A 13,586-nucleotide genomic window follows, 5' to 3' on the forward strand; every position below is an offset into this window, starting at 1 on the left:
TTGCAGCTACGGTTGCAGATGTGATTTAGGTTCTAGAATCACTGCCATAAGCATTCTATTTGGAGATGAGTTAAGAGGGGACAAGCAAGCACACGGCATCCATTCTTTGGCTAATGTGAATCACTGAAAAGGCAGCATGGTTCCAAATCGACAGCTATAGTTGTGGCTTTCAGATTTGGCATTTTCCAGATCCCGGCAGAGCAGCAGCTTCCTTGGCAGTCCAGTTCTACAGCGTGGCTGAGGCATTCTTAGAAAGTCAACTAGAACCTGTTCTTTCAGCCCTCCCTATGATCCTGTTATTTACTACCCTGTAATATACCCTTTCCTGATTAAAGTAGGTAGACTGTGTTATACTATCTGCTTCATCCTGACAGATAAAACAATTAAATCAAAAGCATGAATATTTGGCTATAACATCACATTAACTAATTTAGACATCTAAAACTTATAAAATTGAGTTCCCATATTAGAAAAACATGAGCTAAACTTTTAAGTAACAACATTAAAAGTAACTTACCTTGGTAAGAAATTACCTGTACACTAAGCTGTACAGTTCCGTCTGTCTTTACTCCTTGGTCAAATAAACTTCGTTCTGGATCCAGCTAAACATGGATAAAATGATTAAGATTATTTTAGCTCAGTCATCTTGTTTAATATAAATGGATGTGCCAAACAGGACTTAATTACTGAGGCATACTAATTAAGTTACAGAACACGTTTAATTATTCAAGTTGTCCTATCATTTAATTCTTTGCCAAAACTGAAAATAACTTAACCACTGTGGTAGCAATTAAGGACAACACAAACGACAGGATTTACTGTAAGTGGTGGTTTTCTCTAGCTCTGAAGTCTAGTTTAGAATTTTAAATAATGCCAAAGGCAATTATTTTTTCTGTAAAAGTATTTAAAGTAGAAGATAATGCTATTTATCTGCCATGAATAAGCAAGGGTGTTTTATTAGTGGGGACAATTTATATAAATTTATTTACGTAATTCTTGCCATATCTCCCTTTTAATCAATGATACACATTTAAGATCAGGGTTAACTCTAAATTTTTGATCATAAAGTTAATGAAGTTAAAGGACTTATAACCATACTACTTGACCTAGCTGTGAATATCTTTAATCATAATTCTGTATCCTTTCAGTACCTTTCAGTATCAGTGCTTTTGAATACATTTCACACAAATGGCAAAAAGTAATTCTGACTTCTAGACATTTTGTCATCCATTTATAAACAGGCTTCTGTTGTAATTATTTTGAATAATGTGTATCTCTGTGTCTGCATATCATACAGCTGGAGGTACAAAGCTCCTCCCACTCTCATTCCCAAGAATTCAGCCAATACTGTAGTCATGGTACAAACATATTTTCTAATATTAAAAACATCATACACATAAAGCCTAAAATCTTAAGTGACTATGCATCTAACTTAAACAGAGACAAGACAAACTTTGTAACCCTACACTTGGACAGGTCAAACGTGGCAGCTTCACTCCTTAAGACAACAGTCTCTGCCTGACATTTTGTTAAAAATTCTCCTCATAGCAAGATTTCTCCCCTCTCCAGTAGACACTGGTATTATCTACTAGAAGCTAAAGCCTGTATAACTCTGAAGAGGGCTCTCAGGTACTGGACACTCTAGCTAGTTCAGTTAAGAGCTGGCACAAGGACAAAACTCAAGCATGATATTTGATCTCAGGTCATATTGCTTAGAGAAGTACAACTCAACTGTTGTTCATCAGCTCTGAAGTCAGCACTCATCTGAAAATACAAAAAAATTACCACAAGCAGCAAGCATTCTGACTCCAACTGTATACTTGCATTAATTGAGATGGAGAACAGAAGTTACTATCCTCAGATCCTTTTTGAGGAGGAGAAGGGGGAGGGGGACAGGAAGAAATCCAAAATGTCCTAGATGCAAGGCCAGCTCTGAATTCTATGATACTATAAATTATGCATATTTCCATTTATTCTACCAATATATATTGAGATCCTATGATAGGTTGGGTACTTTGCAGGTGTTACTTTCGTTTTGGTTAGGTCAGGTATTTTAAGAGCAGCAACAAATATCAGAGCTAAAAAACAAGTAAGAGATTGAGTCCCTTAATTTTACATATGAGAAAAAAACAGGTCAAGTCCAGTGACAATGAATTATTCAATAAAAACTTTATTAAAAAGTCAGCCTCAAACAAGTGAAGAGTTTTAGAGTCACACAGGCCTGGGTTCACATTCCAATGTATCCCTTTGTAGCTTATCCAAAATTTACTGCTGGAGCAAATAAAGATGGAAGGGAATATAAAATCATTTGGTCAAACTATCTTTAAAAGATGAGGAAACTGATGCACAAAGAAGTTAAAAGTTAGAAACAGGGTGTGAGGACACACTTCTTCAGCTTCCAAGGTCAATGTGTTTCTCACTACTCTACGTTTTAAGCTCTGATTAAAATGTATTTAAACTTCTCATTTTATATTTGTCAAAGTAAAAAAAGGAATGTTTGATTTATTACTCAATCTTTTAAAAATAATTTTAAGTGGAGGAAATTTTTCTGAAAGAATTCTTTTTACTTCTAAATGCTTACATTTTATAATAATATAGGTCAAATGGAGAAAAAGGTCACAGCTAGAGAGAAAAGGCCAACAACAACAAAACATTTCTAATGCAGATATAAATGCTGAAATACAAATCTCAAAAAAGAAAAAAATAATACCTGGATATCTTGCAGGCAAATTTCATGAGCATCCAAAGAACACTGCAGTCTTGGTTCTAGTAGTTTCTTTAAATTGCCTATTGGCTCATTGATGTCTATGGCCTGGCTTACACATTCAGCTGGAGTGTAGGTTTGTTCAACAATGCTAAAGAATACAATGTTAAAGGATCCAGTGTTAAAGAATATAATGGTTAACAATTACATTCTTACCCTGGATATTAATGCAATGATATGGTGAAAACAAAATTCAACACCAAAACACATTTCTGGCCTTTGAAACTCCTTTCTGCACAGACACCTTTCACAGTGGTAGGCTCATCAACAGTTAGTGTTGCCAAGCTTAATACTGAATCACATCGCACAGAGAAATGCTAGCTTGAAATTTAAGGCACCTTTTCAAATACACCATATTATATACATACATATGTATGCATGTGTGTATACACATACAAATATTGCATATACAATATTTAAGGAGAAACGTTTGCATTTATATTATATTTCCAAGTTATTTTGAAGAATTTTAGGCGCAGAAAGGAATATATAAAGCCTCTTCAAAACTTGTATGCCATCTCTACTAGTCAATTTCTCTTTCCAAGATTAATACAATTTAATAATGTAAATTATAAGACATGAAAATATAAGTTATCAAAAATATTTTCATTTAATCTAATCTGAAAACTACTGGTTATAATCAGTCTAGATCCACCTTAAAAAATTATAATTTTCCTTTAAAACTCTCTAAGGGCTCTTTTGCATTATTATTTCATACTTTGAATTCTACAAAGTTCCTTGAGGTAAAATCTCTGGGACGTAATTCTACGTATCTTTTGTGAATCCTTATTTGAGGCCAAACAGAAAATAGGCACCAATTAGTATTTGCTGAATTGATAAACCTACAATTCAATCAAGTTTCATGACATGTTTAATTTATATATGGTTTAAATCTCATTTGCAGTTGTCAAAAACAGTATGTATTTAAAATTTGTCAAGTTCCATTTTCACATAAATTCCAAGTATAATGCAATATACACATGATATTCACTGAACATATTCAGCCTAAATTCCTAAAACTTTTAAAATTTATAAAAGAGAACAGTCATGACTGAAAAAAACAAGATTATTTAAAAATAATAGTAAACATATTCTTATTACTATTTGTTAAGGTAAAATAATTGGGTCTTTTGGCTAAGTGAGTATTTTTACTAATTCTTCAGCTATAGCAGAGTGGGCTATATTTTTCTTTTTTTCATAACAATAATCTTTAAAATGTCACTTTAACACAGATTTTTAAAGACCTATTTTACATGAGCTCAACATTTAAAACACTTTTTAATATTCTGTTGCCACCATTTAAACCTTGGGAGATCCATATAAAAAACCTGATTACCAATTTCCCTTGAGAAAGTGTGGATGATCTCACATCACTGGACCTAAATTTCTGCATAGCAATCTGCCACAACTAGACAGCTAGCTATAACTGCTTCCTTTACATAGCTACTCCCCAGGTCAACAGTAACTATCAACCACAGTAACTACCAATATCTTACATGAGACATCAGCAAAGGTTTTCTGTAAGGGGTCAAACAGTAAAAACTTCAGACTTTGTGGACCATTTGTATGTATGTATATATAAAAATAAATACGTGCATGTCAGTCTCCAAGATAGCCCAAATGATTCTTACCTCCTAATATTCACATCTTTTCATAGTTCCCTCCCGAATTGTACCAAGGTTGGACTGTGTGACCAAAGGACTAAGGACTAAGAGTGATATATGTACTGCTTCTTAGATTAGGTTATTTAAAAATAAGACACTGTGGCGAAGGCTCTCTCTCAGACCATCTGCTTTAGGGAAAGCCAGCCACCATGTCATGAGCAGCCCTGCACGGAAAGAAGCCCATGTGGTGAGGAAGCGAATGGTCCTGTCACCAGTCTTATGAGTGATCTCAGAAACAGATATGCCAGCCTCAGTCAGCTCTTCAGATGACTGTAGCCCAGACGAACAGCTTCACTGCAAGCTCACAAAGTACCCTGAGCCAAAGCCATCCAGCTAAACTGTCCCAAGGTTCCGGATTCTGAGAAACTTCGTGCGATAATAACAGTTGGATGCTTTAAGCTGCAAAGTTCTGGGGTAATGTGCTACATAAATAAATAAATAAATGTATGTATGTACGTATACACACACAACCTAAACATTTATATGTGCACATGTATGAAAATTAAGAAAGACATGCAGCGTATTGTTTCTTCCGTTGGAGAAAACACATAACCGAACATGTTGAAAAGCTCCATTAAAAATTTAAGGTCTCCCAGGCAGCCATGTCAAGGTATTTTAGACCTTTTCTGTCAGGAAAATGTTTCTGTACGAGGGCATGGTGGGGGAGGACAGGACGGAGGACACTAAACTGGGGTTTCTCTTTTGAGCTAGAGCCAAACGTCTCTTCTGAGCAGAAGAGGTGGCATAAGTAGCCGCAGAAAAAATGGGGGAGTTGCTAATTAACTGGCATGAAATCTCAATTATGCAAGACAAATAAGTTGTAGAGATCCATTGCACAACATTATGCCTGCAGTTGACAATACTGTATTGTACACTTAAAAATTTATTGAGGGTAGATCTTGTGTTAAATATACTTACCACAATAAAATACAATTTTAAAAAATTTAAGGTCTTTAACCTCAGCTGCACTCTCAACACTCAGCATCCTACTCAACTTTAGTGATCTTCTCCATTCCCATCATAGTTGTTCTGAACCTTCGTTACTCTATGTCAGTTTTCTGCTACCCTTGAGGTCCTTTTACTTTCAGTTTATTATCTCCTACTTTACAGAGTAAAGTAGGACTATTAGCCATTACCCTCCTCAACCTTCTTGACTCCCAAATCCCTATTTTTTACCCATATTCTCTCCTTGGATTCTGAACTCATTACCACTGCCCTCCTTCCTTAATGGAGTAAGTAATATTCTATTACTATTCCAAAAACTAACACCTTTCACTTCTCTAAATGCTTAGTACTGTGATGGCTCATACAGATGTATGTTTCCTCAAATACAAGGTAGTCTCTACAAGGGCAAGTTACAGTCTCATTTATTCATGTACTCCAGACAGCTGTTATTTGTTGAATTAGTTCAGGCTGTGGATTAAACTCTTACTGAAATAAAAGTAATCAGCACTGACAAAAGGAAAAAGAATCAAACAGTGCCTGAGTGGGAAAAACCATCACAATCAATTGCTTGATCATTATCAGCTATGCTTATTACTGTCTTTAAAACTATCTTTTCCTCCCAGCTACAAAACCAACAAACCCAGTAAGTCTGAGGAAAAAGGCAATACATTATCCCCCAAAATGCTGAGGTCAGTTGGAAAAAAAAAAGGCCCCCAAAAGAACTTAGCGTGATTTTTTTTTTTTTTTTTTTTTGTGGTACGCAGGCCTCTCACTGTTGTGGCCTCTCATGTGGGATCTTCCCGAACCAGGGCACGAACCCGTGTCCCCTGCATCGGCAGGCAGACTCTCAACCACTGCGCCACCAGGGAAGCCCTTGGCTTCATTCTTAATTAGGCATGTTGATAATATAAAAAGTGGTAAATTAAAAAAATACGAACCTTTCTTCTGTGCACTCTGGTTTCTCTGTTCCATCAATCTCAATTTCTATCAGCTCCTCTGCTTCTCTTTTCGTCATGATTGAAGTATTTCAAAAGCTGACCCTACAAAAGTTAAAATGAAAGACATTCTGAAATTATCTGCATAAGCAGACACGGTATACAAGAAGTAAAGACACAATTCAAATAAAAGTGGAGGATAAGCAGAAGAGGAGGAAGTAATCTTCACATATAAAAGAAAATCCACAACTAATATTTATAAACTAGTTTTTGTTTAAATGGTGTTTATCAGCCTGACATGACATCATTATCATTCCCTTGGATTTACTGGGATGTTTTCAGCCCAATCTCAGCCAATAAATTAATTCAGGTTACTTCAAAATTAAGTGAAGGCATGTCAACTATATTACAGCAATTCAGTCTTAATAACAGATTCAAACCTGCAGCTTAAAAATCAACATAGAAATTCCCTGGCGGTCCAGTGGTTTGGACTCTGCACTTCCACTACAGAGGGCATGGGTTCCATCCCTGGTCAGGGAGCTAAGATCCCTCATGATGCATGGTGTGGCCAAACAAAAAACAACATGGAGATGAACAATTTACAATCGTTCAGCTAAAAGCTGTACCTTATTAGCAGAATTTATTGCAAACCATTATACTGACAAAATAATATAAATTAAAAGTTAATCCCAGCTTTGTGTTACATTTCTTATAAATGCCAGTACAATATTCTCAAACAGCAAAATAAAGTAACAAAATCATTATAGATATGTGCATTATTGCCCTGATTACGCACTAGAATTTTATTTATTTATTTATTTTGGCTGCGTTGGATCTTTGCTGTTGAGCGCTAGCTTTCTTTAGTTGGGGCAAGTGGGGGCTACTCTTCGTTGTGGAGCACAGGCTCTAGGTGCGTGGGCTTCGGTAGTTGTGGCATGTGGGCTCAGTAGTTGTGGTGCACGGGCTCAGCTGCTCCACAGCATGTGGGATCTTCCTGGACCAGGGATCGAGGATCGAACCTGTGTCCCCTGCACTGGCAGGTGGATTCTTAACCACTATGCCACCAGGGAAGTCCCAACACTAGAATTTTTTATGATTGTTTTTCAGATGTGGTTTTATACATTTTAAACAAACCATTATTTCAGTTTTTAATTCTCTCGTGTAAAATTATTACCTGCTACATTAAACTTCCATTGATTTTTGTACCATTGATACATTATGTGCCATTTTGTACCATTTGTACTCGTGATACTAAAACATTATAATTAAAAAAATGCTAAGTAATGCATAAAATAGCTGCATATATTGGTATTTCTTTATGACCATTTCCAAGGTGTTAATGTAAGTTTCAGGTTGTTAGGACCTCACTGTAGGTCAGTGAATCTGTCTCTGGACTCGATATATACTCTCAGTCCAGAATAGAGTTTTCTAAGTTTACTACTACATCTAAAAAAGTACTTCTAAGTGCCTTCAACTCTCTGACTTGCAAGGAATGGTCCTCTAAATTTTGTACTTTAATGTTTATAAAGGAGTCCATGCTCCCACTTTAAAGATTTGACAAAATGAAGAATTCAAATAGTCATTCCTATTAATAATAACCATTATTTACTGAGTATCAGGCACCACATTCAAATGTTTTACACAGAACAATCTTATTTTGAGTCCACCCTCATAAGAAAACTATCCAGAGGTTAGTGAGGCTAAACTGCCTGTGGCTCCATAATGTCATGCTTTAGGTCTATCAACTGAAGTACATGCTCTATACTGCAAATATACACTAGAACAAGAGCCTCCACCATCTCTTACCTGGAATAGCCTCTTCCTAACACGTTTCCCTGTGTTGGTGCCCTTGCCCCCCTGCAGTCTGTTCTCAGTCAATACAACTGCCAGTGTGATCCTTTTTAAAACTGAAGTTACATCACAGCACTCCTTTGATACCATTCACAGTAAAAAAAAAACTAAAGACTTCACAATGGCCAACAAGGTCCTACGTGATCTACTCCCCATCCCCATTCTACTACTGCTCTGACTCCCTCTCCCACACTGGCCTCCTTACTTGTCCTTACATCTTTCTTCTTGTCCACAGCACTCATCCTCTAACATACTAATAATTTACTACATTTATTGTCTTTCTTTCTCTGTTGGATCACTGCCAGGGTGCAAAAACCAAAACTGTCCAAAAGTGACCCCAGGAACTTAAGTTGGTTTGCCTGGCCTACGGACTTCCCCTAGCTACTGGAGGTGGGAGGGGCTTCCCCAGGTCCCAACTTCTCAAGGGACCAAGGTCTTTGTGGTAGGCACAATAACAACCCAGAACCTGTGATTATGCTAAATCACATGGCCGAGGGGAATTAAGTTTACTAATAAACTGACCTTCAAATACAGAGATTATCCTGGCTTATCTAGGTGAGTCCAAGGAAATCACAAGTATCCTTAAGAGGGAAAGAGGGAATGTGAAGAGATCCAGAGTAATTCAAAGTGAGAAGGACTTGACTGGCTGGCTATGACTGGCTTTGAAGATGAAAGAAAGGAGCCACAAACCAAGGAACGCAGGCAGCCTCTAAAACCTGGAAAAAGGAAACAGATTCTCCCCTAGAGCCTCCAGAAGACGTGCAACTCTGCTAACATCTGATTTTAGCCCAGGAAGACCCATTTCAGACTTCTGACTTCAAGAAATGTATGATAATAAATTGTTTTCAAGCCACTAAGTTTGTAGTAATTTGTTACAGTAGCTCTGGGAAACTAACACAGTCTTCTTTCCCACTTTAAAAAGGATTGTAACTCTCCTCAGGTCCAAACATCTCCAAATGCTGGGGAGCTGGTTTTCTGACAACTTATTCTATAAATCGCTGGCATCCAAATCTAGACTGCCTAGTACAAAAATGATCTGACTTTCCCCACATTATTAAGGTTGCTCTCACAGCTCCCCTACAATAAGAAAGCATAATAAGAGGGTGGGGCTCTCCACTGAAATAGATACACATCATGCACATCCAGCAGAATGCCTAGGCCCCAGCAGATTTTGGTTGGGATGATGAAAGAATGAAGGGCTTTTGTTTTCTTTTCTTGCTGACCCTGGCCTAGTAAGTCTTCCCTTTCCCCATAAAGCCTATTTCTTAACAGATACTATGTGTAAAACTGTGGAATTCATCCTGAGCACTAGAGCAAAACAGGAGGTGGTGACCCAATAAGGCCTATCCTTGTAGAACAACACAAGCTCACCTGGGAACGGGTATTTGTTCACAGATATATACAAAGAACTTTGAACTGCCTCTCCCTTTGTAGGCACTCTATTAAAATGTGTTGGATAAGTGAATGTTATAACAACTATTACACACTGTATAACTGACTCCAGAAGCCTAAAAGGCTTCAATGTGAAAGGTAAATCTATGAAGCTAATAGAAGGAAATGGTGGGAATTTTTTTGTGGTCTAATGATAGAAAAGATTTCTTAAACATAATTTCAAAAACATAAACCATAAGGAAAAAAACGGATAGATTTCCTTACATAAAAATTAAGAGTTATGTTTAACTGACAGGCTACAGAGTAGAAACAGATATTTCCAATATCCACACATGACAAGGGACTAATAATTGGAATACACAGTGAACTCCTGCAAGTTGATAACACCCCCCCAAAAGTCAGGACAAATTAGAAAAGCCAGTAAAGCACAGAAAAAGGAAACTCACATAAAGAGAAACCAAAATGGCTACGGACATGAAGAAATGCTCACATTCAAATTATTCACTTTATACTGTGCATATATGGCAAAGATTAGAACGTTGAATACTGAAAAGAGTTAGCAGGGACATGGGGGCATCGAATATAGACAGGACTATTGATAGAGTATAGACAGGACTATTTTGGAGAAAACTCTAGCAGCACTTGCTCAAATAAAGTGCTTATACCTATGACCCAGCAATCTTGCCCTCAGATAAGCATTCCAGAGACATTCTCACGATGATTGATAATAGGATGTTAAGGGCAGCTTTGCTGGAGATAGCTGAAAGCTGAAGCCAATATCCATGGTAAGAGAGTACTGCGGATACAAGAAAATATGAAAGAAGTACACACCATGGAACTACAGTAGCTGTTAGAAACAAGGAGGTAACGTACACACACATACACGCAAAAATCATAAAAACTGTACAAAAAAGGTAAGAACCAGAATAAGGTTTTTAGCAGGACAGCACTTAAAAAGATCATTTATGTTGTATTTTCAGGGCCTACAAGGACATTCACTCCCATCTCCATAACCAACTTTAAAAAAAAGATTAGAAAACAAGTGAATTTTCTAGGAACTTTGGAAAAACAGAAAGTCTAAGAAGCAGTAACTGTAAGCAGATAAGGTAGGCGGTATCCAGAGAAGAAGGACCAGGCATGGCTTTCTTGACATGAGAAGCCATTTTTGGCCTAAGCCATTTGGGAATCTAAGCCTGGCCACAACGATTACCCTTGAACAGGTCTCAGTAATAATGCTCTTAAGGAGTAACAATAGCAAAGATAATAAATCAGTTATAAAGACTCCCAGTTCTGTTTCCATGGTAAAGATTAGCCTGAAGCACTTTCTTAAGCTGTTTTTCAGAATTTAACCCCCCCCCACCCCCAGCGCTCAACCACCAGATCAACTGTAACCTAAGGGATGATAATGTTGACCTTTTCTGACCCTTGTGACTTCAATCAACTAAAGCATGGATGCTGTCAACCTTTGCTCCAATTCTATGCTGAATTCTCCTGCTGAAGCCCCTTCATGAATAGGCATGCACCACCCAAGACCCTTCATGAATATGCAAGTACCCTTAGCTTAAAAGGTCATCAATTTTGCTGTTCAGGATACCGCTTTGGGAAGATCCTGGTATTCTCCTTGCTGCAAGTAGTACACCCTTTCTTCTTCTGATCTTTGGCTTGGTTGTGTCTTTTGTCTTGCCACCCACCAAGAGATGAACCCAGTTTTCTGGTAACAACCAGAGGCTGAGAAATGGCCCTGAGGGCTTATCAGCAGGGACACCTTTGGTACCTCTGAGTATAAGCACTAAGACAGAGGATTGTTAAGAAATTTACCCTGTGATCTTCCAAAAAAGTCACAGATCAGTCTCTAGAAGGTGCCAAATAAAGAAAAAAAAAAAGAATCCAATATGCTTTTGGAAAAAATCATGCTACTTACAGTCCCTGAATTGATCTTCCTCTTTCTCAATTCTCTAAATTTAAGCTAAAGAAGCAATGGAGAGATTTGGGAAACTGTCCAAATCTTTGATATCACTGCTTGAGTGGGTCTTAGCTCTTTTTCTGGAAACAATTCCCCAGGATTCTATATCAATACGTAAGAAAATGGAGAAGAGAGCATTACTTTGGGCCCTTCCCCCTAGGAAAAGGTGCCCCTTGACACCCTGGTTTCTCCTAGATTAAATCTAACCTGGGTTCAGAACACTTCACAAAATGAATACAAACTAAATTTATATTTAACTAACAATTCCAGGAAAGGCTACTATTCTTTAAAATACAGTTATGTTTATCATTCTCTTTTAGAGTCACAGATAAATTTGAGGATTATTCTTCACTGGAACACATTATTAGTTTACAGAGTTTAGGCCCATTTTTCCCAGTAAAGGACAATAAATAAATAAAGGATAATAAATAAATAAAGGATACATAAATACAAGTGCAATCTGGGAGTACCTACCAGATAACTGCACATTCTCTCAAGCTAAAAAATACTGTTAAGTATCCTGAGTAAATTAAAAGACATTTTTGTTTCTTAAAGATAAAGTCAATAGCTAAGAAAAAGTAACACACATACATCTGTGTGGATACACATGGAGAAAGAAAGCAAGAGTGGAGAAAGGTTAACACTTGGTGACCCTGGGGGTGAAGGTGTTCCTTGTATAATTTCACTGTATAATTTTTTCAATTTTCCTGTAAACTTGAAGTTTCATAAATAAAAGCTGGAGGAAGATTAAAGTCAACAGTTTTAATTTGGTATTCAGCCTCCACATGCTCTCATGACTTGCCTCAACGAAACACCTAGCTCATTATTTTCTTACTTCAAGACTATACACCCCTCATGGCATTGGTCCTGTAGACGCAATCCACGTAAAAACTGCTTAAGTCCACCTAGTGTCAGAATATGTTTAAAAATAAATAAGCTTGGAAAGCTTGGATCAAACCTTAAGAGAGAGAGATTATTATTCCCTTTAAGTAGTTCCGAACGAGTTGGACCAGTTTCTTTTGATATTTAAGACAACAAAGTACCTAAGAACGTTATCACTGTCCAGTTCTTCACTTTGCTTAAGTGGACCTTTCTAAAACTTTGCTCCTCTCACGACTCAGACCTACTGCGCGTATTTCTAAATCACTACTCGTCATCTTGCAGTGCAACATTAGGCGTTGTCCTCTCTGCTGTTAACCTAATCAAACCAGGGTTCCTAAATACAAACACGCGCGGGCGTATCTTCCAGTCCACAAAAAAACTAAAAAAGCTGACAAGCTACATTAACCCATCATTTTCCCCTTGCCTCACACTTCCTCGTTTTTAAAAGAAACCCAACGGACACCATATACATTAATAGATGGCTTTGATGCAACTGTAAGAATTCTAGAAAGACAACTGGATACGAAGTGAAAGCGAATCGCTGAGTTGGCAAGGAGGATGGTTTTGCATGTTCCTCTGAAATCCCCGGGGCGTCAGGATCAGATCCCGACCGCGGCGAATGCGGACCACGGCGGACAGTCGAGCAGGGAATAGTGAGGGAAGGGGGCGGCGAAGGGTGACACGAACGACCGGGGCCCCGAGTGCGCGCGGCTTAGCAGAGTCCCGCGCCGCGCGCCCCCCGCCCCTCCCCTCCGCTCCCCGCACAGCCTCCCCCGCCCCTCCCCACCCGGCTCCCTCAAGTCTCCACGAACGGAAATGGGAGTCACAGCGCCGGGGACCAGCGGAAACAAAACACAGAGGCGGCCGCGGGGGGGCCGCTGTGGGGGAGAAGGCCCCGGAACGAAGCCGGCCCGCGCGGACCCGCGCTCCCCTCCTCCCCAGCGGCCGCACTCACCCGCTCTGGATTCGGCCCCGTCGCCCCCGCCCGCAGTCCAGAGCCGGCTGAAAACCGCAGCGCCGCGGGCTCCACGTGCGGCGTCTCTCCCGGTAAGACCCGCAGCTCCAGCGACTCGAAGTGAGAGGCCCCTGGGCCCTTCCCGCGAAAACGGCGCAGAGAAACTCCAACCCCCCCTCCCACCTCCCAGGCACCCCCGGGTCCGGGACTACAACTCCCAGCAGGTTGCGCGAAA

The 13,586-nt window shown here is 38.8% G+C and overlaps 1 protein-coding gene across 3 annotated transcripts in view; it reads right to left on the reverse strand.

The window, feature by feature from the left end:
* GABPA (GA binding protein transcription factor subunit alpha) overlaps positions 1–13,586 on the reverse strand; it is a 36,117-nt gene that overhangs the window by 22,153 nt on the left and 378 nt on the right. The window contains exons 1-4 of one of the 3 annotated variants that reach the window (XM_027101960.1): positions 13,352–13,462; positions 6,312–6,413; positions 2,711–2,855; positions 518–602 (exon numbers count right to left, since the gene is read on the reverse strand). In XM_027101960.1, the coding sequence (XP_026957761.1) occupies positions 518–602; positions 2,711–2,855; positions 6,312–6,388 (307 nt within the window). In that variant the 5' untranslated portion in view covers positions 6,389–6,413; positions 13,352–13,462. Of the gene's footprint in view, positions 1–517; positions 603–2,710; positions 2,856–6,311; positions 6,414–8,114; positions 8,272–13,351; positions 13,463–13,586 lie in introns of those variants that run through there. The other 2 variants (XM_027101980.1, XM_027101969.1) reach the window with 2 other exon arrangements.

This window comes from Aethalodelphis obliquidens, unplaced genomic scaffold (genome assembly GCF_003676395.1).
Source record: "Aethalodelphis obliquidens isolate GAN/ISIS:26980383/991018 unplaced genomic scaffold, ASM367639v1 scaffold1, whole genome shotgun sequence".
NCBI classification, from domain to species: Eukaryota; Metazoa; Chordata; class Mammalia; order Artiodactyla; family Delphinidae; genus Aethalodelphis; species Aethalodelphis obliquidens.